Source organism: Stegodyphus dumicola, chromosome X2 (genome assembly GCF_044657685.1).
Source record: "Stegodyphus dumicola isolate Sdum_Otavi_A_Nest chromosome X2, ASM4465768v1".
NCBI lineage: Eukaryota > Metazoa > Arthropoda > Arachnida > Araneae > Eresidae > Stegodyphus > Stegodyphus dumicola.
In genome coordinates this window covers 185189247-185214304 of record NC_140781.1, presented here as the reverse complement: position 1 = coordinate 185214304, position 25058 = coordinate 185189247, and the positions used below count along the sequence as shown (strand labels likewise).

The 25058-nt window shown below is 32.4% G+C and overlaps 2 protein-coding genes across 2 annotated transcripts in view; both read right to left on the bottom strand.

Annotated features, from left to right (window-relative positions):
* The window catches only part of LOC118203705 (uncharacterized), a 37049-nt gene extending 31947 nt beyond the window's left edge, over positions 1 to 5102 (bottom strand). Inside the window, exon 1 of the mRNA XM_035375993.2 lies at positions 4931 to 5102. The gene's annotated coding sequence lies outside the window, so the exon portion shown is untranslated. The remainder of the gene's footprint in view (positions 1 to 4930) is intronic.
* Positions 5103 to 11605: 6503 nt separating this feature from the next.
* The window catches only part of ds (dachsous cadherin-related 1), a 315878-nt gene continuing 302425 nt past the window's right edge, over positions 11606 to 25058 (bottom strand). Inside the window, exons 17-22 of the mRNA XM_035375983.2 lie at positions 24711 to 24996; positions 23557 to 23843; positions 22613 to 22754; positions 21722 to 21893; positions 17262 to 17469; positions 11606 to 15584 (exon numbers count right to left, since the gene is read on the bottom strand). Coding sequence (XP_035231874.1) covers positions 13242 to 15584; positions 17262 to 17469; positions 21722 to 21893; positions 22613 to 22754; positions 23557 to 23843; positions 24711 to 24996 — 3438 coding nt within the window. The 3' untranslated portion in view covers positions 11606 to 13241. The remainder of the gene's footprint in view (positions 15585 to 17261; positions 17470 to 21721; positions 21894 to 22612; positions 22755 to 23556; positions 23844 to 24710; positions 24997 to 25058) is intronic.

The following is a 25058-nucleotide window of genomic DNA, read 5'->3' as shown; positions in this document are numbered from 1 at the left end:
AAATTTGACGAAATCTGGGACCTGTGTCAAGTGTCATTACTCTTCTCTACAATGGTTTCAAAAACAGCCACTTCTCATTCATTTCAGTGCATTATGACTCTTACAATATGCATTTTGAACAAAAGGTCTTTCGCGTAGATGTTTAGTCTGAAAACACAACGTTAGAGTAAAAAGATCTTTATAGTAATACTGGAAAAATCGACGAATATATGTTGGTCAACCCTTTCTGAGCCTCATGCATGAATACTATGGTTTGTTGGCTGCGTATTTTGATTAAAACAAATGAAGTGTATTTCTTTTTTACGGTATTTATTAGAACTTTTGAACTGTATTCATAAACTTATTTATTCTAAACAAGAAAGGGTGTTTACGGTAAGCTATTACTTTTTTCTGGCGATCACAAAGTATAAATACTAAATTCAGTAGGAAAGTTTAGCAAGTCGTTGCAATTTTTACTATTTGTACAGTCAGTGAATTAATCATTGCCTCTAAATAGTGAAATTTTACAGGTATTTTCATTTGTTGATTTAACCGAAAATCTCTTCTTCTCCTTCAAATGTGGAAAGCTCTAAGCTTTCTGTAAATATAACAAAGACAATTTACTTTACACGACTTAAAATTGATTCTAATAGTACAGCGAGATTGATAAACCCGTCTTTAGTCCACATACTTATATGACTTCCAAACAATAGATAAAATCAAAATCTTTCATTTACATCATAAACTGTTAACCACTTATTTTCTTGCTGCTTTTTTTATGTAAATGTTCTAATATTCGATGTAGTTTTAAAATTCATATACTTTACATACATACATAAAGATACAGCTGCATGTTATGCGTAGTTATATCTTTACACTTACTGGCCAATTAAATGAAAAGTAGTTCTATCCTTTCCAAGACGTAATTATTTTTTAGAGATGGATCAGGAGCTAAATTCTTTCTTACTTTGCTCTTTTATAAAAGCTCTGTTTCGTTTAGTCACGTTTAAAACATATAGAAAAGATATTCTACCAAACTTTAATACATAATAGTATATTAAGTCTGATATTTATATTACTGTCTTCATACATTATTTTAAGAAATTTGATAGAGGTCCAGCAACAGAAATATGACAAGCGTAAATTACCTGAAAATCTACCTAATATATCTCTCAATCTGGAAGCAGAAAAATTAAATGTGGCAAGAGTAAAAAGTAACGATGAATTCTAACTCCTGTTTTTGTTTAAGGCGGTGCACTCAGTTGTGTCGTTTGAAGAGAAAGGTTGCCCCGGGAGGACTTTTAGAGAGAAGTGGATCGTATCCACTTACACATAGAGAAAACCCCGACCACGCGGCCAGCACGTTCGCCTGCATTCTAGCCGGGTCGAGCTACCAGCATTCAGCGACTTAACCGTTTGGCCGCTAGAGGGATCGAAGACAGGTACTGAATTCAGTGGAAACAGCAGTCACTCTTTTCTTGCCGTACTAAACGACCACATGCAGATCCGGCGAAATTTGCTTTTCTTTCACACGTTGTGGTAGGAGCGAAGGCAATCCCTTATCCTTATAAAATACTGCTTCAACGTCTAAAACCTCTATCACATTATGTTTCCGCTACCGGGACTGGACTTCGAAAGGGACTATTCTCAGAATCCGCACATTTCTAGGAAACCCACGTAGATAGGTTAGCATTTTCACTTACTACAAAGACTTGAAAGCCAAACAGTAATCGATTGTCGCTTAAACTGGTATCACGTAATCCTTCAGAAGTAGGAATTTCGTCTGATTGGTCTTGATCTACGCGGGACAGAGCTGCAGCCGGAACGTTGTTTCCGTAGCTAGGCGGGACTTGGCTTCAAGCGCAGCTGTTTTTTCTAGGAATCCTCCCGTTTAAATCAGTGCTACCAGAATCTCGTTTATCAAAAAAGTCCCGTCTAGCAGAGACCGTCGCTAGATGTGATAACCTCTTAACGCAGTTCACTCGACAGCATGCATGCTCTTAGAAAAGGTTGTAAAAGAGAAGACATAGCAACGCATAACTCACTTTAATTTTTCTGGTTCTGTTGTTGTTGTTTACGCTCACTTGCCCAAGCCCACAAAATTCCTCGCGACAAGGAGAGCAAGATTACGCCTGCCGCAGGCAACAACCTTGAGTACCTTTCAGGTGACAGTGCGATTTAGCTCAGTTCCGCCCCCAATTATGATGAAGAGCACCCTGGGGAGACGGGTCCGAATGTCTCCCACCCCTATCCTCCCTTTCCCACCAAACCACACGAGAGGACTTTCGGCTCGCCGCATATTTAGAATGACCCCATGCCGCACCGACACTATACATTTACAGACATCCATGCCTTCTTCGGGATTGGAGCCCGGGTCCTTCGGCACGGTAGTCAGCGACACTAAACACTATACCAGTTGGGCGGCTTATGGTTCTAAAACTGATGATTTAATACTTAGACAAAAAGTAATTATGATTTTACTCCGCAACTGCATTAAAAAATTAATTGTTTTTCTTCCAGAGTTTTAAATTTATTGGCACACGCCGTATGCATCGCGTGCATTAAAGCGATGGCTCTAGTTTCAGTGACGTCAGCAGCGCAAAATTTGAACAAGGCACAGTGAAATATGAAAAGTAAACCTAAAGGAGAGCTACCGTGGAAAATACATTTGTATCGAGATATTTCAGTTTCTTACTGCATCCAAATACCGGTTTAGAAAATGATGAGTAAACTCCGAGTGTCTGAAAATAACTTGCAATATGACATAGTGCGAACAATTAGCTTCCAAGAATTGCAAAACATTTATGAAAAATTTCCAAAAGAATACTTTTCCACAAAACTAATTAACATGGAGTGCATCAAAAGTAATACTTTATTATCAACTATATCGTATTGGATTTTATTATTTATTACTTGAAGATCGTGATTAGTTAGATGGTTTCTTTAGGACAATTTTGGTGATTTCATAGTGCAAGTGTATGCTTCCACACATGGATGCTATTCTCTTTCTAATTTTTTTTGGGGGGGGGGGTTTCTCTTTTTAAATTTGGGAATTTTTTCGGTGGCGTTAATTTGAAATGATACAAGAAAATGATTATTACCTCAGAAACTTAAAAGAAATCATGTTTCGTCTATTCGCTTGAATTTTAGAATTAGGAAATACGTATTCATCGTAAAGTGCCTGAATAAATGATTTGAAATTGCTGATATCATGCACAAATTATTCTGTTTCTTTTGAACTTATTAGACATCTATCAGCTACCAAGAAAGCAATAAAATTTGAAATTACACAAGGAAAAAATCTATAAGGAAAATCATTGTTCGAAAGCTTTCATTAGCATTCATTTGCTTTAGAAATATAACAAGACAGACTTTGATAATGCAAGAAGTCTTACAAAACCTTTAAGCACAGTTTACTACTGAAAATCGCAAAGTATTATTTGTCAATATTATCTACATGCGATTGTACTGTTTTACTCAGTGCCAGTGACTGTCTCTTCAGCTGAAAAATCATTCGGCAGAGTGGGAAACTTATTGATGGTTTGGTTTATTTGATTACAGCAAAGCATACTAGAGTTAATTGCCTAAGGAAAGTGATGCCTTCGTGGAGGACTTTCTAAGGGAAACTAGCTCGTATCCACGTTACGCATAAGGAAAATCACGAAAAGCTTATGCAGCCAGCCGGTTCGCTTGAAATCGAGCTACCAGCGGTAAACAACTTTACTGCTCGGCTGCTGGTGGGTGGGATATCCATTGACAACTTGACAAACATGCACAACTAATCAAGACAGGCTTAATGATCTAGAAATTTTGTGCATGAAGGAAATCGAAAGTGATTTAGTTCGGCAAGTTGACGTCAAAAGGTAGAAAATATACTTTTTTTTAAAATGATTTTTGATGTTTTCGTTAAATTTTTATTATTGTAATCCATATGTATATTTTATAAATATAAACATTGCTTATTTCTCATCATTTTATTGTAAAACATACGTACGGTACTTCGTCAAATCATGAAAATAAAAAATTGTGAAACTTCATAAAAAATAATTTAATTAAATCTTACATATTTCATCCCTCACCAATGCAAGGACGTTAATATAATACGTACGTGAATGCTGATAATACAATTATTGTAGCTGTGTGATAAAAATAATCTGAAGCAATTAATATCATTAGATACTTAAAATTCACTGCCCGTTCAGCATTGAATCATCAACCAAACATTGTGTCATTAAAAGCCTATTAAATACGATAAAACAAATATCAAGAAAAGTTTAAATCTATAATAAATTTAAACAAAATCTCATTATTAAGTATAAACTAATTATATAGGAAATCCGAGATTATTGTTTAATTTTACTCAGGCACAAAAACTGAAATGGAGATATATTTAATATTTCCATTTCTATTTTTGAGCCTTAATGAGACCAGTTTTTGCATCACTTTTCTCCCAACGCAACTATGTATTCAAATTTAATTTAAAATAATTTGAAGCATTAAATGTAAATCAGATAGATCCTTGAGCAACAAGAGCTTTTAGAATGATAAAAAAAATTAAAGATTTTTGTAGTTATTACTTAAAAATAATTGTTTCAAATTATTTCAATTATCAGGTTTCATTTCTTCCTTATTCTGGTTAACTGCTTCTTGTAGTAATTGCATTTTCATGCCTTTTGTTAAATACTTTTCCAAAACTTTAGAAGAGATGTTTATCATAAATACGGAACGCATTTAACTGTGGCATCGACACTGATATGAATTCAGAATCTCACTCTCGCTGCAGAGAAAAATTTAAGCACTCGATAATCCTGCTGCTACTTCAGACCAGATGACTGGCATTTTGATTCGGAAAAGTCAGGATCATAAAACCAAAGATATTAATATGCATAACAGCATATAAGTGAATAAAAAACATAAAAATCTATCACTTCAAAAAGGAACATCAGCATACCTGGAGATAAGAGTTTGCTTAGTATTCTTTTCCCATTTCAAGATGAAAGGATCTTGGAGCTGCTCTTTAGTGAAGAGTTGAAAACATTCCAGTATGATAGTGATTCACATGTCTAACACAAAACTTCTAGCCGTTTTGAATGAAGATGATGATAGTTTTGAATGAGCAAGATGGGAAAGAAATAGTTGTGAAGGTCATCCTGTAGTTGTTCGTCGTCATTGTTGAAAGTACACAAAGATGTGAACAAGATTTATCACTCTTTGTAGCCGCGAAATATTCTTTTTATAGCTTTACGGCAGCAGAAAATTTTCTTCTCTTAAGAAATCAGTTTATTGTTTTTGGTGGATTTTGTAAACTGCTCCCAAGGCTCATATCATAGAAAACATAGAACAGATCTAAAATGGTTTTTTCCATATACTGCCTTGAAGCAGTGACGCACCGCTCCTGATGACTAAAACATTCAGTGATTTGCCGTTAAGATCAATAGGTTTTGATAAAGTCAAAGGTGAACATTTTGTAATTACGTCGTAAATATAAGTATTATAAATGTATATATTTCCTTTTCCTACAGCATTTCAGAGTCCTAAGTATATTAAAGGATACAATTTTAAACAACATTTCAGTCTGAACAGAATCAAATGCTATGCTTTTCCCAGAACAATTTAAATTTGAATGAAATGTTTTCACAAGTTTTCGCTCATTGCATTAGAAAGAAATTTTAAGGAAATTCAATTTTATTTGGCTAACGATTAGGAAAATTAAAATCAAAGTTTATTGTATTATTAATATAAAAATCACGCATTACTTCTTTTCAATTTACAGAGCTTCTTTCTGAAATATTTTCTCAAATATGAGATGATTTTAAGCTTCTGAGGCAACTTTCAAACCAAAAATCATAGTCACTATAATTAATGTTCTGTTCAGTTCATTTCAAATTAGAGCGTCTTTTATTTTAATAGTAAAATACGTTTAATATTGCTCCTGATTTCTTTCTGATTTCTATGTGCTTAATTTTCTTTGAATATTTAATATTACTTAAAACTTTTAACTGAAATATTATAAAATGTACGGCAGTAATTCTTTTAATACTTATAATTTTTTTTACCCTTGATTTCAACAATACACATTTTAAAAATTCTACACTTTACTACTTCCACAAGTACTCATCTCATAGACTGTGCTTTACAATACCTTTTAATACATTCTTTTCTAGTACGAACAGTTCTTGCTTAAATAGTTTTATAAACATATTTGTCCACAGAATTTCAATTTTATGTTTACAATTAAATGTTAAGGTCATTATATATTTACGTAATATTTATAATTATTATAAATTTAGATATAATGACTAGGTTTCTTCATAGTGATATTCACAGGAGCTTCCGAAGGAATAAATCCTTCATTTCCGAATACATTTACAAATAATTTAATATATAATTACGTATTTAGTCGATGCGTGCTTTTTACAAGGATAATCATAAATATTCATATATATTTCATGTTTTTCATTTTCGGGATATGCAAACCTTTAATTTCTGTGCATTCACTATTTTCGAGTCAAGTAGCTTATAGCAGAACATATACAATGAACATAAACTACCATAAGGTTATTAGATTTATTTCACTCTAAAATAATGTAAATGATATCATTTTTAAGTACTGATTTTCTTTCAGTTTATTAAAAAGGACAATACAGTTAGCATTTTAAATTATTTCCCGAATTTATTCCTACAGAGTGAAGTACGTTCTATTGTACTGAATTAATTAATAATTGAATTTAAATCTGAATGTGTAGAATATACTGATGCAAAAAAAAAAAAAAAAAAAAAAAAAAAAAAATATTTAGAATGAAGTTTATGTAATGTTATACAAATTTATGACCAGATTCAGAACCCAATAAACATTCTTTTGCACTTTTATTAATTATATTACGATGTATTATCTGAAAATCAACAAAAGAGTTAAGTAATATTGCTTTTATATGCTACAACAATATTTTAAAAATAAAAATCATATTAAAAGCTTATGCTGTTAATGACTGACTGATCTTATCATAGCCAGATTACCGAACAAGCGCGGTGTATCTGGCTCGTTCAATTTTTGCCACTTAGGCGCATCACGTGAGTCTGTCTGAACGTGGAATCCCAGTGGGAGAGAGGAGCTATTATGCTGTTAATTGGCCTCCAGTGGAGCGGTGCATCGTGACACCTGTGTACCTAGGCTGAAAGCTTTACCCCATGTACAACAATTTGAGTGAGTTACGAAAAGATAATAAGTAGTAACCTTAAAATAAGTATACCGGGTGATCAAAAAGTCAGTATAAATTTGAAAACTTAATAAATCACGGAATAATGTAGATAAAGAGGTAAAAATTGACACACATACTTAGAATGACATGGGGTTTTGTTAGAAAAGCAATAATTAGCACAACAAATTATGACAAAGCAAAGATGATGTTCATTACAGGAAATGCTCAATATGTTCACCATCATTCCTCAACAATAGCTGTAGTCGAGGAATAATGTTGTGAACAGCACTGTAAAGCATGTCCGGAGTTATGGTGAGGCATTGGCGTCGGATGTTGTCTTTCAGCATCCCTAGAGATGTTGGTCGATCACGATTCACTTGAGACTTCAGGTAACCACAAAGCCAATAATAGCACGGACTGAGGTCTGGGGACCTGGGATGCCAAGCATGACGAAAGTGGCGGCTGAGCACACGATCATCACCAAACGACGCGCGCAAGAGATCTTTCACGCGTCTAGCAATATGGGGTGGAGCGCCATCCTGCATAAAAATCGTACGTTCCAGCAGGTGTTTATCAGCCAGGCTGGGGACGATGCGATTCTGTAACATATCGGCGTACCTCTCACTCGTCACGGTAGCAGTTACAAAACCAGAATTACGCATTTCCTCGAAGAGAAAAGGCCCGATAACAGTACATTTTTTAAACTTTTTTTTTTTTTTTTGTTTGTTCTAATAAAACCCCATGTCATTCTAAGTATGTGTGTCAATTTTTACCTCTATCTACATTATTCCGCGATTTATTAAGTTTTCAAATTTATACTGACTTTTTGATCACCCGGTATAATAAGAGAGATTACTTTTTTTTTAAATTTAAAATAATTTTAAAAGTTTTAAATTAATTCTAATAACAAGGTATGAAAGAAGTTAGTAAAATCTGGGAGCAAATGTGGCTAAAGTATTAAGGCATGGATATAATCTGGGAGCCGTGGCGCATGGTTTTTTACGAGGCATAGACCTACGGAATATCCATTTTTTTAATGGAGATTTGGCCAATGAATATGCATAACGTTCTGATTTCTGGCTATGGGTTTTTACTGGGATTTCGTTTATAGTGTCTACAGTTTTACAGGTTTCTACAGAGATTTGGCCTACTCGTATCTGTACAGTCATACGGGTTTCTGTTTACAGGTTTTTTTTTATGGGTATTTGGTCTACGGGTACCGTACAGCTGTACGGGTTTCCTTTTATAGGGATTTGGCCTACGGGTACCCGTACGGTTGTAAGGATTTCTGTCTGTGGGTTTTTACGGGGCTTGGCCTACGTCTGTGGGTTTTTACTGGTACCCGCAGGCCAATTCCCCGTAAAAAATTTTTATGGGTTTCTACGGGGCATTTTTAGCAGGGAAAGGTTCAGAATTTTAAGTATTCGTGATAAATTATCCAATATTTAACAAATGTTATTAACTAAAACACCCGGAAGTGTTTTTTTGCTTTTTTTACAACTATAAAAGAAATGAATTAATAAGAACAATTGTTTATATTCAACATAAACAGACGGCTGATGTCCTGAAAACTGATTTATTCCGTTTTCTTAAATTTGAATTCAAGCAATATATTAGCCTGAATATTTTCTGATTTGCTAGAAATTTTGCAAATCATTTGGATTTGTTGCGTCTTTTACTGATATATGCAGTTACTCACCCTTTCTTGGTATTTCCAGAAGAAGAATCACTTGCACAGATTTGTCGAAAATTCAGCAAATTTACAATTAAAGCCTCTTTAGATGACTCTATACATATTGAAAATTTTTATCAATTGCAGCATGATCCTCAAAGGTGAAATTTTCAGGAGCACTAACGTTTCCTCTCCTTTTCCTAAAATGTGTCATATTTTTACTATTGTTATAGTTCCCTCGTTTTCAACATATTTATTCATCAATATGCTAGTTTAGCCATTTTAAAAGTCATTAACTCCTCTTCTTAATTGTTTACTTATTGCTAGTCTGTGTTATTATTTTATTTATTTATTTATTTAGAGTCAATGTTTCCTGCTATCATCTGCATTTCTTACCACTGTAATTGAGTCTCCATATCTGTCTGAGCAACAGGAGTTACATTATGCCATAAAATAATGAAACAAGGCATCATAACTCATCTCGTCTTAATTTGGTAGCAAGGGCCAAATATATTAAATATGTCTGAGTATGAAATCGCTTTTATAATACATAAAAATACATGTTTAATGATGCAAGGAGAGCTTCAAAATTTTTCGTGGCCTTTATAATTTGTCTTCATTTTGTACCATGTACACATTTTTGTAACTTATAAAGTTTACTCTTTTTAACAATCATAAATTTTAACCAGACCCTAGATAGATTGACAGAGAATTATCTCTTAAGTCTAAAAAAATAACATAGACTTTGAAAAGGGGTGTAAAAAGCCTTTGACTAAAACAGAACAGAAAACACACCTGGTGCTTACAACTGAGCCAGCACTTATGGCGAGATAACTTAAATAACAGTAAGTTCAAATTTAAAATAAGCTAGTAGTCAAAGACTACACAACTCAATTTAACGTGAAGTAGGCGCAAAAATCTAACCTTTGTAGATATTCAAATATCGGCAATAATAATGCAAGACAGAAGATTAAAAAATCTTATCTGAATTAGCAGCAACTTAGTAATATGGCCTCAAGAGGCAGAACACGTTGTCTTACAATCTAAAAACCTCAATTTAAATACCCGCAAACTAATTTGCGTTCTGGCTTGGAAATGGAAAGAATTGACACTAGGATCCAAAACATAAAATAACGTGTTATGTTAACATAATAGACAGTTAGAAACTATTGGCTTACAGTAAAGAACAGATAAAAGCACTCTCTGCAATTCTATTCTAGTTTTTATTCCTGATATGTTGATCTTGAACGAAACTTAAAAACAACTTTCCTTTACAATATATCTACTCTTTAATGACCTCTATTAAACCCGTTTACTTTTCCCTTCGTAACTGTCCTTCCCCTTCTTGACCAATCGGCGACGGCACCAATTTCAGATTTAGGAGGCAGGTTCCTCACTTGATGATGACGCATGCGCATTCGTTGTGTGCATAATCGAGAGTTCATTTTTAAAAACACCTTTTGACACTCATTAAATAAATTCATCAAAACATTTTTTAAGCATTCATTAAATAAACTTCAACAGTTTTGGTTCATTGGGCTGTGTATTTCATCATAACAAAGTTCTAAGTGGTGAAATGCTAACATCTGAAATGTAGGGGGAAGAAATTATTATTATTATTATGAAAACTGATTTGAAAATTTCAAATGACAGCTTGACTTTTTTAGTCAGGTAACAGAAATATAGTTAGTACAATAGGGGAACTTGCTACGGATTTTCAGCATCTACAAGAAATAATGTTTCTTGGTATACTTCCATCAGCTGTTACATAAATTAGATGCCCAAAACTTTGCAATGTGTCTTTTTCAAACACGTTTATCAAAAGGTCCTTTAGCTTTATGCTCAAAAATCACAAATGAGAAAACAGCAATATTGTGCAAACAGCAATATAGATGTCTTAAAATTTCTGCTTTGCAGCGACTCATAGTAGCAGGTCTATCAAAGCAAAAACAGCCCTAAAAATGCTCTTTTGCATGCACTGAAAGTATATTTCATATTTTATTCTCTGTAAAATTTGGTAAACTGGTCCAGTAATAGGAAGAAAAAGTTTGCTTTATACAAAAGGTTTTCAATGAAAGAGTGGTAAAACTCATTTCATGCTGCTCAAGAAGAATGATCTTGATAAAATTAAGAACTATTTTGTGTTGAATTAATGGATACTTCCTTTCTTAGAAATGAATTTCCTAGAATAAACAATACTTCCTTTCTTAGAAATGAATTTCCTAGAATAAACAATACTTCCTTTCTTAGAAATGAATTATGGTATTGTAATTTTCACTTTCAGTTTTCTAAACATCAGTTTTAGGATCAATGACCATTAAACTTTTGTTCGGTCAAAAATATATTTCACCATTGAAACAATGCAATTTCCCCATGAATAAAATAAGAAGTGTACATTTCAAACACTATTATATTAGGTACGTTTTTGTTGGTCTCGAAATTTTGTTAGTTTGCTTAACATAATTATCATGTTGAGGAATAAATTTGACATTTGAGATAGTACTAAATAATGAGGATGAGCCTCCTTTTCCCTTCAGGTGAAATATTTTGTTTATTAAAAGGTTATTTTTTCTTTCAATTTAGAAAGCACATTATTTAACGAAGAGGGCAATGAAGAATAGAGCGCTCTCTCTCTCTTTTCCCCATGCAGATATCACACATATAAAGATGCAGCCCTAATGGCATTAAATAATTGTCTGTAAATTTCCTAGGCTAAGTGTTTTTTGTTGTATAAAGAAAACACACATATCTTACATTGTTTACATACTTGTTTATTAAACATGAAATTATTCAAGTCATTACAAAAGACGCTGTGCTTCCTTTCAGTTCCAACAAAGTAGATTTTTTCATCTAGAGTAATAAAATATTTAATAATTTAAATACAATTAAGCATAGAATGAAAGCATAGTAAAATTCTCATAAGATAAAATAAATAACAACAGCTCCAACTGTTTTGATTAAAAATCGTTATTTTCAATTAGTAAATTTTCTTTCAAGCTAAATTGCAACAGTTCAATTTATGAAAAAGTGCTGTGATATATTTAAAACTCATTAATATTAATTAAATACGAATTTCAAAATAAGAAGTAAAATTATCATTGCGTGAGACAGCAAGAAGTAGATTTTTCCTATTCCATGAAATCATTTATGAGAAAAGTATGATATCCAGCATAATCTGTATCATAATCTCAAGCAATAATTTTATGACAGAAAAAATATTAAAGAAATGAGTAACTCTTTTATGAGAGTTCAGATATAAACAATTGAGAGAAGCTTGCCTCGAATGTTATTTTTGCAACTGAATTCAAGCACATATTTGAATAAATACATAATATAAAATGTTTAAAACACATTTATGAAGGTGTCTTTCCTTTATGAAGCTAGTATCACAGATTGCTTAACATATTAAGCAGAATATTAACAACATGGAACACTTATTCATGTGCCAATGCATAAATTTAGAACCACATTGTTTATTTTTCATAGTTTATTATATTCTGTCAAAAGAACTGAATTATATGGCACTGTATAATAAAAATTTAAATGAAGGTTTGGGTTTTTTTAATTAAATTCTTCTCAAAAGCAAAATAAACAGCTTTTAAATCTTGATTACTTGCCATGTATTTAATTCTAAAGCATTTTTGGATAGCTTTAATATTCCTATTAGGAGCTACAACGATTACTTTAAGATTCTGGAAATCGTACGTATCTTACGTTCCATTTAGTATAACACAGGACTGAAGAGGGACACAAGAAAATCTTTGGAATTTTGGCCTCTCATCAAATTTACAAATATACAAATAGAAATACATACAGCTATTTACATATATTTATACATTATGTACATTTTAAGTATTGTTATAATCAGTGATGAAATGGAATTTATTCACATTTTCTTGTAGTTTTTATTAAAAATTTCCTGAATCAGCATCTTGAAATTTTTTTTCAAATACTAAATCTACTTACACTGATGGTCAAGGAAATAGTGGCTTACAATGTTCAAATATCCTATTGTGCTGTAATTCTGTTGCAGAAAATAAAGTAGCACACACATAGTATGCATCACCATTACATAAAGAAGTATTTAATACTTAGCTTGTGCCATTAAACGAATGAGGCCAATTCTTGTTTTCAGTCACAATTTTTAAGAAAAATTGCTTCTTAAAAGACAACAAAATGAAAAATAACAACAAATTATTCTAATTTCTTTTGCAAATTTATGTTACAAAAAAGGAGGGATTAGCATGAATAAGTTTAATACAATTTATCATTAAAATAAATTCTTTCATCACTGCTTATATTACTGAATGTATTGACTGAAGATATATACATAATGATCACTACAATAAATAGTATCGTCATTGGATAAATTTGACATCAGACACTCTCTGTCAAATTTGAAGTTCAGTTTCTGATCCTGAAGAAGCTGCATTACCATGTGCACTACGTTGAGTTCTTGTCAAATGGGATGTATTGGGTCCCAGTAACTGAATAGAATTAGAACTACCACCACCAGGAGACACTAGTGGTGATATTGATGGAGACCGTGTTGCTAATGGTGAGAGAGCTGGTGAAAAACTAGGCGACATAGCAGGGGAGGAAAAAGTACTATCATGACCAATGGGTGAACGAGGTAATGTAGGAAAAGATGCAACCTGACTAGTATGTCCAGAGTTTAGAGCAACAGGTGCTATGGAACGAGGTGCAACATTTGTTATTAATGGTGGTGGCACTGTTTTTACTTGAGGATTTAATGTCTTTGGAGCACTAGAAGCATATGAGGATGGCACACTGTCATCTTTTAGCCTTGCTATTTCAGCAAATACATGTGCAAGAGGCTGGTACTGTGGTCCCCAGTCAAGTAAATAATCCCAATTATAACTACCCGTGAGTTCCTCTTCACTATGTACAATTGAACTTAATGAACCAGTCATTGAAGGTTCACCTTCATCTTCAAATCCAAAGCCTCTTGTACCATCTATTATCGCCTCATTTTCCTCAGTTCCAACGTCATGTAATTTTGAATAAATTAAATTACTAATGTCCATTCCATCACCTTCCCCTCCTCCTTCTTCATCAAACATGTGCATGCTTTCAACACTATGTGAATTGGATATCTTACTATAGTCCTGAATACTTCTTTGATCGGAATGGGATGTATTAATTCCTAACCTAGCAAGATATTCCTGAGTATTATGAACAGATATGTCAGACATATTATCATCATCTCTGTGAAGACCAGAATCAGGCATACCTAATCTTTGTAGCTTCTGCTGCTGTAAGAGAGGACCTTCATTTATCATCCTAATCTCTTCATCTTCTACATCTTCACCTTCTTCAGCTGACCCACGACCACTTGATGCCGAGTGAGACTGATCAGATACTTCAGATGTAGCACCTGTAACATGCTGTGAACTTTCAGGGGGATCAAAATGTGATATATCACTATAATGAGGAGGAAATTGTGAAATACTAGCAGAACTAGAAGGTGGATGATGGATATCAATAGTATCAAAAGAGTTGTCAAAACCTTGAACAACTGCAGGTTTACTGTTACGCTTTGTTCTCTTGCGAAGAAAGAATATCATACCAAGCAATATTAAAGCAAGCAATGATAGAGCTATTACTAAACCGAGACCCCAGGCAGGTAAACTGCTTCCAATTTTTTGTTCTGTAGCACTAAGACGTGATGAGTTCAGAGAAAAATCGACTAAAACGTCAACCACTACAGAACTGCTTAAAGAACTTGGACGTCCACTACTTGCTAACACATACAAAGAAAGTTCTTGATTTCTTACTTCACGTTTTAATCTGCTGGATCCCTCCCTACGGAATACTGATTTTACTGAAATAGCACCTGTTGTGCTATTGATTGCAAAATTTGATTGAGAATTTCTTAGCTGATAAACAATTCTGCCATCGATACCTTCATCTAGATCAGTAGCATGTACACTACCAACTAAATAACCAATAGGGACATCACCAGGTATAGTATAATGATAAGAATTTTGACTAAATTCTGGTGGATATTCATCTTTGCTTTCAATCTCAACTTGCACTTGTACTGTAGCATACTTTCCTCCAGAATCCATAGCCATTAAAGTAAAGAAATATTTATTTTTAGATTCATAGTCAAACACAACAAGGGAACTGACTAAGCCAGTTTCTGAATCAACTCTAAATTTTTCTTTTCCTTCTCCTTCTGTTACTGAGTAATTGAGTTTCCCGTAAAATCCTCTATCAGCATCAATAGCATGAGCCATGAATATAGGAGTTCCTATCGGCGAGTTCTCTTCTATAGCTTCTTTATACATTATCAAAGGAAAAAGAGGTGCATTATCATTTTCATCTTGTACTTTAATTACAACACTAGCTAATGCTGATAAAGGACGGTCTGGATCACTATCAGTAGCTCGAACTATGAATTTATATTCTGACACAGTATCATAATCTAACTGTTCTTTAATCGTTATGATTCCAGTATTTGGATTAAGATTAAATTTCTGATCATCATTTCCCGATGTGATATCATAAACTACTTTAGAATATAGGCCTTCATCTTGATCTTTAGCAATTACTTGAAGAACATTAGTGTCAATTGCAGCCATTTCTGAGACATATGCTTGATAATGGGTTTGATTAAAAACAGGCTGGTTGTCATTTACATCTTCAACATAAATATGCACATCTGTGGTTGAGTTCAGGGCTGGAATACCTCTGTCTGTAGCAACAACCTAAATATATATATAAAAAAGAATCTTAGTGGTTACATATTTAAAAGAATAACAACAGGGTGTATTTAACTTACTATGCATATTTTGAAGAAATAAGTGCACTGCAAAATGAATATTTAAAAAGACTATTAAACAGTTGCAACAGCTAAAATACACATCCTTTCCTACGGTTGGTATGAAGCTCTTTTAAACGGCAGTAATTAGAAATTAAAAGCCAAATTATAGACAACCCCTAATAAAAAAACTGGAACACTTTCATTTTCAGAATGTATATACTATAACTATTATATGTTATCCTGGGTATTTCACCTGTAAGATATTACTTTAACATGTAGAAATAGTAAACTATAGCAAAAATAATTAAGGCTTGAATATTGATCTAATGATTAAGATAAATTAGTCCTGCGAAAATTTGCAAAATATAACGCTGATTTTTATTGTTTAAATTCTAAATTGATGTAATGGTTAGTCTTCTAGATATATTTTGTGTTTACAAGAAACAAACACAGTGAATAGAAACTACAGATACTACTACAGATTCGTCTAAGATGTATAATGAAAAATCCAACAATACACAGAAGTGGATATGCTGTAATGATATGAAGATAACATACTATAATGATATGAAGTAACATTTTTTTCCTTTTTAACATTTTTTTTTGGAGGTATAACATAATGATATGAAGTAACATTTTTTCTTTTGGAAAGTTACCAATGCAAACATTTCATGCTTGTGATGTAGCTCAGCAGTCACTAGAAATTTAACTTTTTTTCTTTCTTTTTCTTTTCTTTTCTTTTTTTCTTTTTCTTTCTTTTTTTTTTTTTTTTTCTTTTTCATAATTTGCTTTGTGTTATAAAAGTAGCATAAGCAAACACTTTAAATTAACAACATTCATTGGAAAAACGAGCTGTTCCATTTATATGAAAGGGAAAATTAAGGCAATAGTTTATGCAATTTAAAAAATTTTTATCCTACTAGCTTAAATGCATTTATCATGTGCAAGTTTTGAAGAATTATATTATCTTTTTTAACAGTTTCAGAATGAATTACAGTGTACAATACAAATGAGCCTATTGGTATGCCCATAATAATTCAAAGAAGTTTAAATAGCAATTTTGAGTTTGTGGATAAAAGTAAAAGAAAAATCTTTACAAGGAATTTCATTCACATTGTAATGAATGTAGAAACTATTTGGGAAAATAGAATTTTTGTTTTGCTATCAAAATCATTGCATTTTATATATATTGATCTTAACTAATGATGAAATATTAATGCCTTTTACATATTTGACAATCATGTATTACGTGTTTACCAAACATCTTCAGCATTAAAAACACCAAATGAAGGAGCTGTTTATTCGAGATTACTGCCCCATACTGTGACCTATAAGTTGACAGTCTGAAATATTATATGATATTAACCGTTTAGTCTTAACTGCACGGCTTTCAAAATTCCAAAGACGGCTTTTCAAAAGAATTTCTTAAATGCATGTACATCAACCGGAAATGACATTAATCATATAAATATTAGCACAAACTGCAAAGCTACTTTGAGTATTTTCACAAAATGTATAAAATAGGTATACTTTAAAGTTTTCTTAGCTTCATTACAGCTTATTTAGGAATCTATACCCAAATAGGAGTAATTTAGTTATAAGAGTACTCTATGTTTCTTACCTTTAAAGTATAACTAGCCTTTTCTTCACGATCTAAGGATTTCATTAGTATAATTTCTCCTGTTGTACCAGCTATAGCAAATACATCCCCCGTATTCCCTTCTGCTATTCTGTAGTCAATGTTATGGTTCGAATATGATTTGTCATGATCAGTAGCTGAAACTTTCATAACTGTGAAACCTCTTGGTGCATCTTCAGGAATATGGCTCCTAAATATAAAAACGTTTTTAATGAAAAAATACATACAGCATAAAAATTTCTATTTAGTATCAAATCTTTAATATACATTTAAAATAATATAATAAATCTTTGATATCATACATCATATAAATAAATCATACTGCCTGACTTTCTCACTCATGCACCAATCTTTGGATCTTCAGCTGATGTATAAGGGTACCCAAGTTCCCTTGTGCGATAAATTTAAATATTTGGGTGTGATGTTTGACCGCAAATTAACATGGAAGCCACATGTTGAGGACTTGTACAACTGTGCTACGAAGAGACTCAGTATCCTTAAACGCCTTGCTGGGGCAAGGTGGGGTTGCACTGGACAAACCCTGCTCCAAACTTATCATTCGTTTATCCTCCCCATTTCTGACTTATTGCTGTGAACCACTTGTTGTGGCCGTAGAAAATGTATTCTAGATAAAATCCAAAATCAGTGCTTACGTATTGTTTCTGGAGGCGTGAAGACCATCCCGGTTGACGCCATGTTTATGTTAACTGGTGATAAACCCTTAATTACCCTAATCCAAGAGAGGGTCTTAATTCTCTGGGAAAATATTAATAGAGTTCCTGGATGTATTTCACTCTGGAATGAAGTCAATCAAGATCTGACTAGAAATTTGAAGACCCAGATGGGCTTTCTACAGAGAGTTTTTCAGTTAAAACATTCGCTTGGTGTAATGAATGAACCAGAATTACTTGTTCCACTACAAAATCCAATAAATTAGAAATCTTCCTGGATTAATCTTGACCTGGGTCAAAACGTAACGAAACGTAATATGGATCCATCTATTTTGAGAGCCCTCGCTTTCAAAGTATTAAAATATTTTTTACCCTGAGCCAGAGTGGCTTCGGATCTTCACCGATGGATCCCTCCTGTCTGATGGCCCTAATGCTGGTACCGGAGTTTTCTCTGAAATTTTCTCTTTCTACATCCCTGTGGGCCAAGGTTCTGCATTTGACGGTGAAATTGCTGCGATTCGCACAGCTCTGTACCAGCTACCATGCCACTTGGAAAAATTCTCAAGAGCTGTTATACTCAGTGATTCCCGAGCTGCTCTGTTGGCTATCGTTTCAGATAAAAATCCCATATCACAGGATATATTGGATTGTCGGCATTATCTACAAAACCTGGCTTCACTGGAGAAAACTATTGTCCTCCAGTGGGTTCCTGCCCACTGTGGGATTCCAGGTAACGAGAAAGCCGACTTCTTGGCAAAAAAAAAAAAAAAAAAAAAGGATGCTTTAATCATGCAGAATATTTCTCGTCCTTTGCCTTTCCATACTGTTAGGGACCTTATTAAAAGATCTATCAAAGTACGTGATCAGAAAGATCTCTATCATCGTGTTTCTCATAAGTCTTGGAAGAATGCTATCCCGAATTTGTGTAATAGCCCAAGGCGTAGAGCGGTCGCTGAATTCTATGAAATTTGAATCTATGAAGATGATATTGTAGGACATGACTGCCTACAATATCATCTTCATAGATTCAAATTTGTTCTTTCTCTGATATGCACTCTGCAGCTCTAGAGAGGTGATGGATGCCACACATCTACCCCACTGTCCTGCTCTGCGCAAGACTTTTCTTGCCAAGCGTTATTGGGAGGCAAAAGATATGTTAGATTAATGGACTCTGTTGCAGCTGTTTCTTTTTCTCATTGTATTGCTGTATTCAATGTTCTTTGTTCTTGTTTTTTTGCTGTAACTGTTCATAATCTGCCATTGGAAATAAAAAAAAAATCTTTGATATACATTTAAATAATTATTTTAAGCTACCCCAATTATAAAACAGTTAGGTTACAATCATGCACGTTCCACTTATTCACGTACAGTTTCATCTCTTAATAAAAAAAGACAGTATGAAGCACATGGTTTGTTTTTGTAAAAGTAAATTATGTTTCATTTGACTTTAAAGGTAATTTTTTCAGCAATCAAAAATTTTAAGCATATTTCTCAAATAAAAAAGCATATTATATTATGAGATATACTGTGTAAATTATCTCAGATAATAATAAAACTAGCATTCACGGAAATTAACTATGGAAAGTGATGTCGATACAACTTTACAATTAGTATATAAAATACATTCATTACATAACAACGGGCATTTCATAATGAAACTGAGGTATGTTTCACATTAGGTTTGTTAGGCATATACAAACTCATAACTTGTGGATAAGAGGATCACTTTCTAACTGCTCATCCATGCAACTCTTGATGCAACACAGCAAAAATATCTGACAAAACAGCCATGCCATTTCACAAATACGCTTCTAAAATTTTTAACCTTTAATATAATATGTGCCTCTCTGCTCATTTTACTGTGCTTCACACATAAATAAAAATTAACTCATACCACATAAAGGAGGTGACAGAAATAAAAATTAATGAATTATTAATACGTCATAAACTAAAACAATTCACATACATTTTTCGCTCAATATTACAAGTTCAATTTCATTATTGCACTAAAACTGAAGATTTGTTTTCAAAATTAAAGTAGCATACATAATCTGATTAAATGTTATGCATTTAATTATAATCTGATTATATGTTAATTCCTTAAGTTGGATAAAAAACATATTCATTGATTCAGTATTTGCATTTGTATATAAGGTATGTGAAATATAGTCACAATAGACGTTTTGTGAGTGAATAAACCAGGCAGGGTGGCAAATAGTAATATAATTATTTTTAAAAAAATATGTATAATATATATATATATATAATATATATTGTAAATAAAACTGAGTAGAATAAGCCACAGAAAAGAGCATATAATAAAAGCAACTTAACTAGTAAAAGCTTCATGTTGTCCCTTTTTTAAAGATAACAATAAATAAAATGTAACTTACTATAATCTGCAGTTGAACACTTTTGAAACATTGGATAATGGAATATTCCGTTTAAAGAAATAAAATCTCTGTGCATCGAAACATGACAAATTATGAAAAGTTTCAGATAACAGAATAAGAAATCCTGATTATAAATCTCTGAATTCTGCTTGATGTAACGAAAGACAATCCCACTTTCTTTATTCAATAATTTAATCATGTGAGGCATTTGCTTCTCATGATTAAATTATTGAATAAAGAAACATTTGCTTTTGCAGATATTCATTATATTGAGCTGTGCACTAGAAACAATAGGAGAAAAGGCTGGCTAAATGCTCAATGTTTGTTTGTTACTTTTGTGAAGGGAAACAGCAGAGAAAACTTAGATTGCTTATAGCACAGGCAACTAAAATGCGTCAACAAACACATGTTACTTGCTTTTAGACTTACAATACATTACTTCACTGTACTATTACTAATAAACTATATTTCTTTTTAGGTGAGTTTGCGGGCTGAGCTGAATTAACCATTAAGCACTATAAGTATGTTCTTAGGTCAGTGGTTCCCAACTTTATGCCCGTGAGCACCATGACATCCGCCAATCGTTTAATGTGCCCGCCGCTGTGAGATCACGATAAAAATGTTTCAGTTTTCAATAAAACTCTATGTGAAAGTTCTCATTTTTAATAAAATAGAAATTGCGTTCAAAACAGATACTAGCACAAAGCAAAATGCGACCAATTTCTTTTTTTATGCACATGAATTATTAACTCTACTCAACTATAAATTCACCTTGAAAAAGTAAATGATGCTCGCCATCTAATAGATATTCTAGACTGTGCTCTTAGGGACAAAAATGTAGGAGACCCTTACCTTTACAGCATCAAAGAAAGGAGGCACCGAATAATTTCTCATTGCCGGTCTTATCAGGGAATGCATGTTGCAGCTAAATAAAATCCGATAGAGAACAAATGAAGAAAAATTGACATAAACATGTGGAGGCACCAAAATCTTTTACATACTTAGGGCTACTAATAGTCTTAATCCAGCTCTGCTTATAGCTTTTCTCTCACCTCTAACTATGGAAAGAAGGAGGGCAGGAAAATGAATGCCTGTTTTTTATCCTTTGTGGCAAGAATATGTGTAATGAATATAACATGTAGCTGCCTCTGTTTGCAGGTATGTAATTTTATTTTAATTTAGTGAATGATATTATGAAGAGAAATCGAGGAAAAAAGAATTTCCAGATTATTGGAAAATTCTCCTCTGATAAAATGGCAATTCCATTAAGCAAGTTCAATTGCATACATGAAAAAAGTTTCACATGAAATAACTTGCTTATAAAACATGAAATAAAACTATGTACAACAATGAACTGCAATGTTAAATTTATACTTACGTGTATGAAAGACTCGAAAATTTTGGTGCATTATTATTCACATCTACTACTTGTATATGTACTGCAGCTACAGCTGTCATAGGTGGATGTCCTTTATCTACTGCTGATACTATAAGCTGTATAGTATGCTGCCTGGGATCGAAAGCTATAGATTTATTTGTATAAATAGTACCTGAAAAAAGATTTTCTTTTGATTAAAATTTATATAATTAATAAATTATCAAAATGAAGTATTTTCACATGAAATGCCAGAAAAAATATTTTTATTTAAAATAAATACTGCAGCAGCTTTCTGTTTGTATCAACATTTGTTAAAATTAATTTGGAATTTGAAATTAAGGGTAAAGGTATCATCTAATTATAAAATACAAAACTAACAAAAATGGGTAGATTTCTAATTCAGAAGACAAACAACAATTTGTTCGATTAAGGGCATTAAATGTACTTCTGTGGTCATCTGTCTTAAAGGTGGCTTTGGGAATCTAAAATTTTATATTCAAAAAGAAGTGCTTATTATGTGTGTGTGTGATTATGGCAAAGCCTCGAGGGCTATCTGCCTAAGGGGAGGGATGCCTTCATGGAGGACTTTCTAAGGGAAACTGGCTCGTATACACGTTACACATGGGGAAAACCACGAAAACGCCCATGCAGCCAGCCCGTTCACGGGATTCGAACCTCGGACCGAACTACCAGTGTTCAGCAACTTTACCGCTCGGCCGCTGGTGGGCCCCTAAGTGCTTATTATGAATGGATATTTCATTATTTAAAATATATCCTATTGGATACATTTTTATACATCAACAGAATAAAATCTGAATAAAAGCATAATTCATTATTGGAAACAAATCTTATAATAAAATATTTTTATAATTATTGACAAGGGTAATTTACCTGTGTTTTCATCTATGTAAAATCCATCAACTGCAGATAAACTCATACTGTATCGCAGCTGAGCGTTCATACCTGAATCGTTATCAGTAGCATTAACAGTTATGACTCTGTATCCTGGATCTACCAACTCAGGCACAGTTACCTAATCAAAATTAGAAAATAAAACTATAATCTTGCTGAAAACTGTAAATATGGTATATGATCAAAGAATTATTATTCAAAACAATTGATCAAAGTATTGCAGAGTGTATTTTTGTTAAGAAGTTAGGTACTGTTATTAAAAATTAGTTATCTCAGAAGGCATCTGTCAGTGAGCAACAATGTGTATTACAAAAATTTGCTAAGGAATTCATGCAGATAAGAGATCAATTAATTATTATCAACTAAGCTTAAAACTAAAGCTCAAAGCTTCAATTTTTCTGGGAAAAAAAATCTAGCTAAATTGTAAGTATTACTTTTACAAATACATGCATTGAATTGTTTTGCAAACATTAAAAAATGTGTACATTCAGCATGTTCATTACATGGGCTTTGATATTTATTGTATAAAAGATGTAATAGTTTTAACATCACAAGGGAAAGTTATTGTTCATTGTTAGTAATAAAATATGTTAACAAATATTTCAATATTTTACACTTTACGCCATTTTGCATTGAATTTAAATTTTGTTCAACATTAATGATTTGCATTTCTGAGTTTGAACAGGAGGTATTATTTTTGTTAAGAGATTTTTTTTTAAATTAATTTTCAGGTAATCTCATCCATAAGGGTTACTTTGTAATGTGAAGCTTCAGACTTCAAGTGTTATCCCTTACCTATTTAACTTATCCATTTATTTCAATAACCACGTTTTGTTAATAATAGCATTTTGTTACATTACAGAATAAACATACAACCTCAAAAATAAAAGTAATTAAAAATATATATTAAAAATATATTTTACCTGATACGGTTGTCTGCTAAATACAGGAGGATTATCATTAACATCAGTTACATGAACTGTTAATGAAGTTTCAGCTAAATGAGCAGAGTCTGATGCAAAAATTTGGATCAAATATTGGCTTCTCTTTTCATGATCAAGTGGCTGAGCAAGAGTAATCCGTCCACTGAATCGATCTATGCTAAATAAATTGTTTGGATTTCCTCCATCCGCAAAGCTATATATCAAGGCTGGATTAGTGTCAACATCATTTGCTGTGATTGTTGTTATAACTGTTCCTACCTCAGCACCTAAGAATGTAATATCATTGTTAGAAATAGTTAAAAAAAATAGTGTATTTCACTAGTCAATGTTACTATAAAAAACTAATACTTTTATTACATAATCATGCACTTCAACTAATTTACAGCTACTTGAAGCATTTTCAGTTTAGTAAAAAGACCAACTGCTAAATACTATAATTGGAACAACAAAAATAAAATGGAACAATAAAAATAAGTAAAATTATTTAATATCAAATGACCACAGAGATAAAAAAGTAACACACTTGAGTCCATTAGTCAGAATAGAGAGAAGATCAAATTTATTTAGTTGAAATGTTTATTTTAACATAAAAGTTCTTTCACAAAGTTCCATTGCTAAAAATATTTCATTTTGTAGCTCTTGATTTTCAAGTGAAATTACAGTATTTCTTGAGAAATTTGAGAATTATTTCACTACTCACAGTAAAATAAAAGAGACACAAACTGAGGTGAGTTAAAAAGGTTGAGGTTTTTCAAAATCTAAACATTCTAAGTACTTTTAGACATTTTGTAAAAACATTCGGTTGTTAAAAATAATTATTAATAGCATTATCGATATTTCAACAATGCATTATGAAACATGTAAGAAAAATTATATCGTGCATATTCCATACATATTGCATTTAAGAGGAATATTTCAAATGTTTGGGTAATTACTATTATAACAATTCTATGTATATAAACATATTATATAGTTATAAAAAATGTTTGCTCATTAACTGCTATTTTGTAAAATAAGGAAGTAACTATTTCTGAATAAAAGCAAACTTTAAAAATTTATTAAAACTCTTTCAAATGCATTTATACCTTTTAACAACCTTCATAAAATTTTGCTGTATGCCAAATAGTACATACCTTCACTAATGCTAACAACATTGTGTGGAGGGAAGACCGGCTGATTGTCATTGACATCAATTATACTGATTCTTAAAGTGCATGTTCCAGTTAGCTGTGGAGTGCCCTCATCAGTAGCAATAATTGTAAGATGATAAGTATCTCTTATCTCCCTGTCCAGAACTATATTTGTTTTGACAATGCCACTGAAAGGTGGATCTATTATAAATGCATTATCATGGTTTCCTTCAATTATTTGGTAAATAACTATACCATTTCCATTTTGATCCTCGTCAGAAGCTGTGACCTAGTACATAAATATATAAAAGAAGTTTTAATAGAACATAAAAGAAAATAAAGTTGAACAAA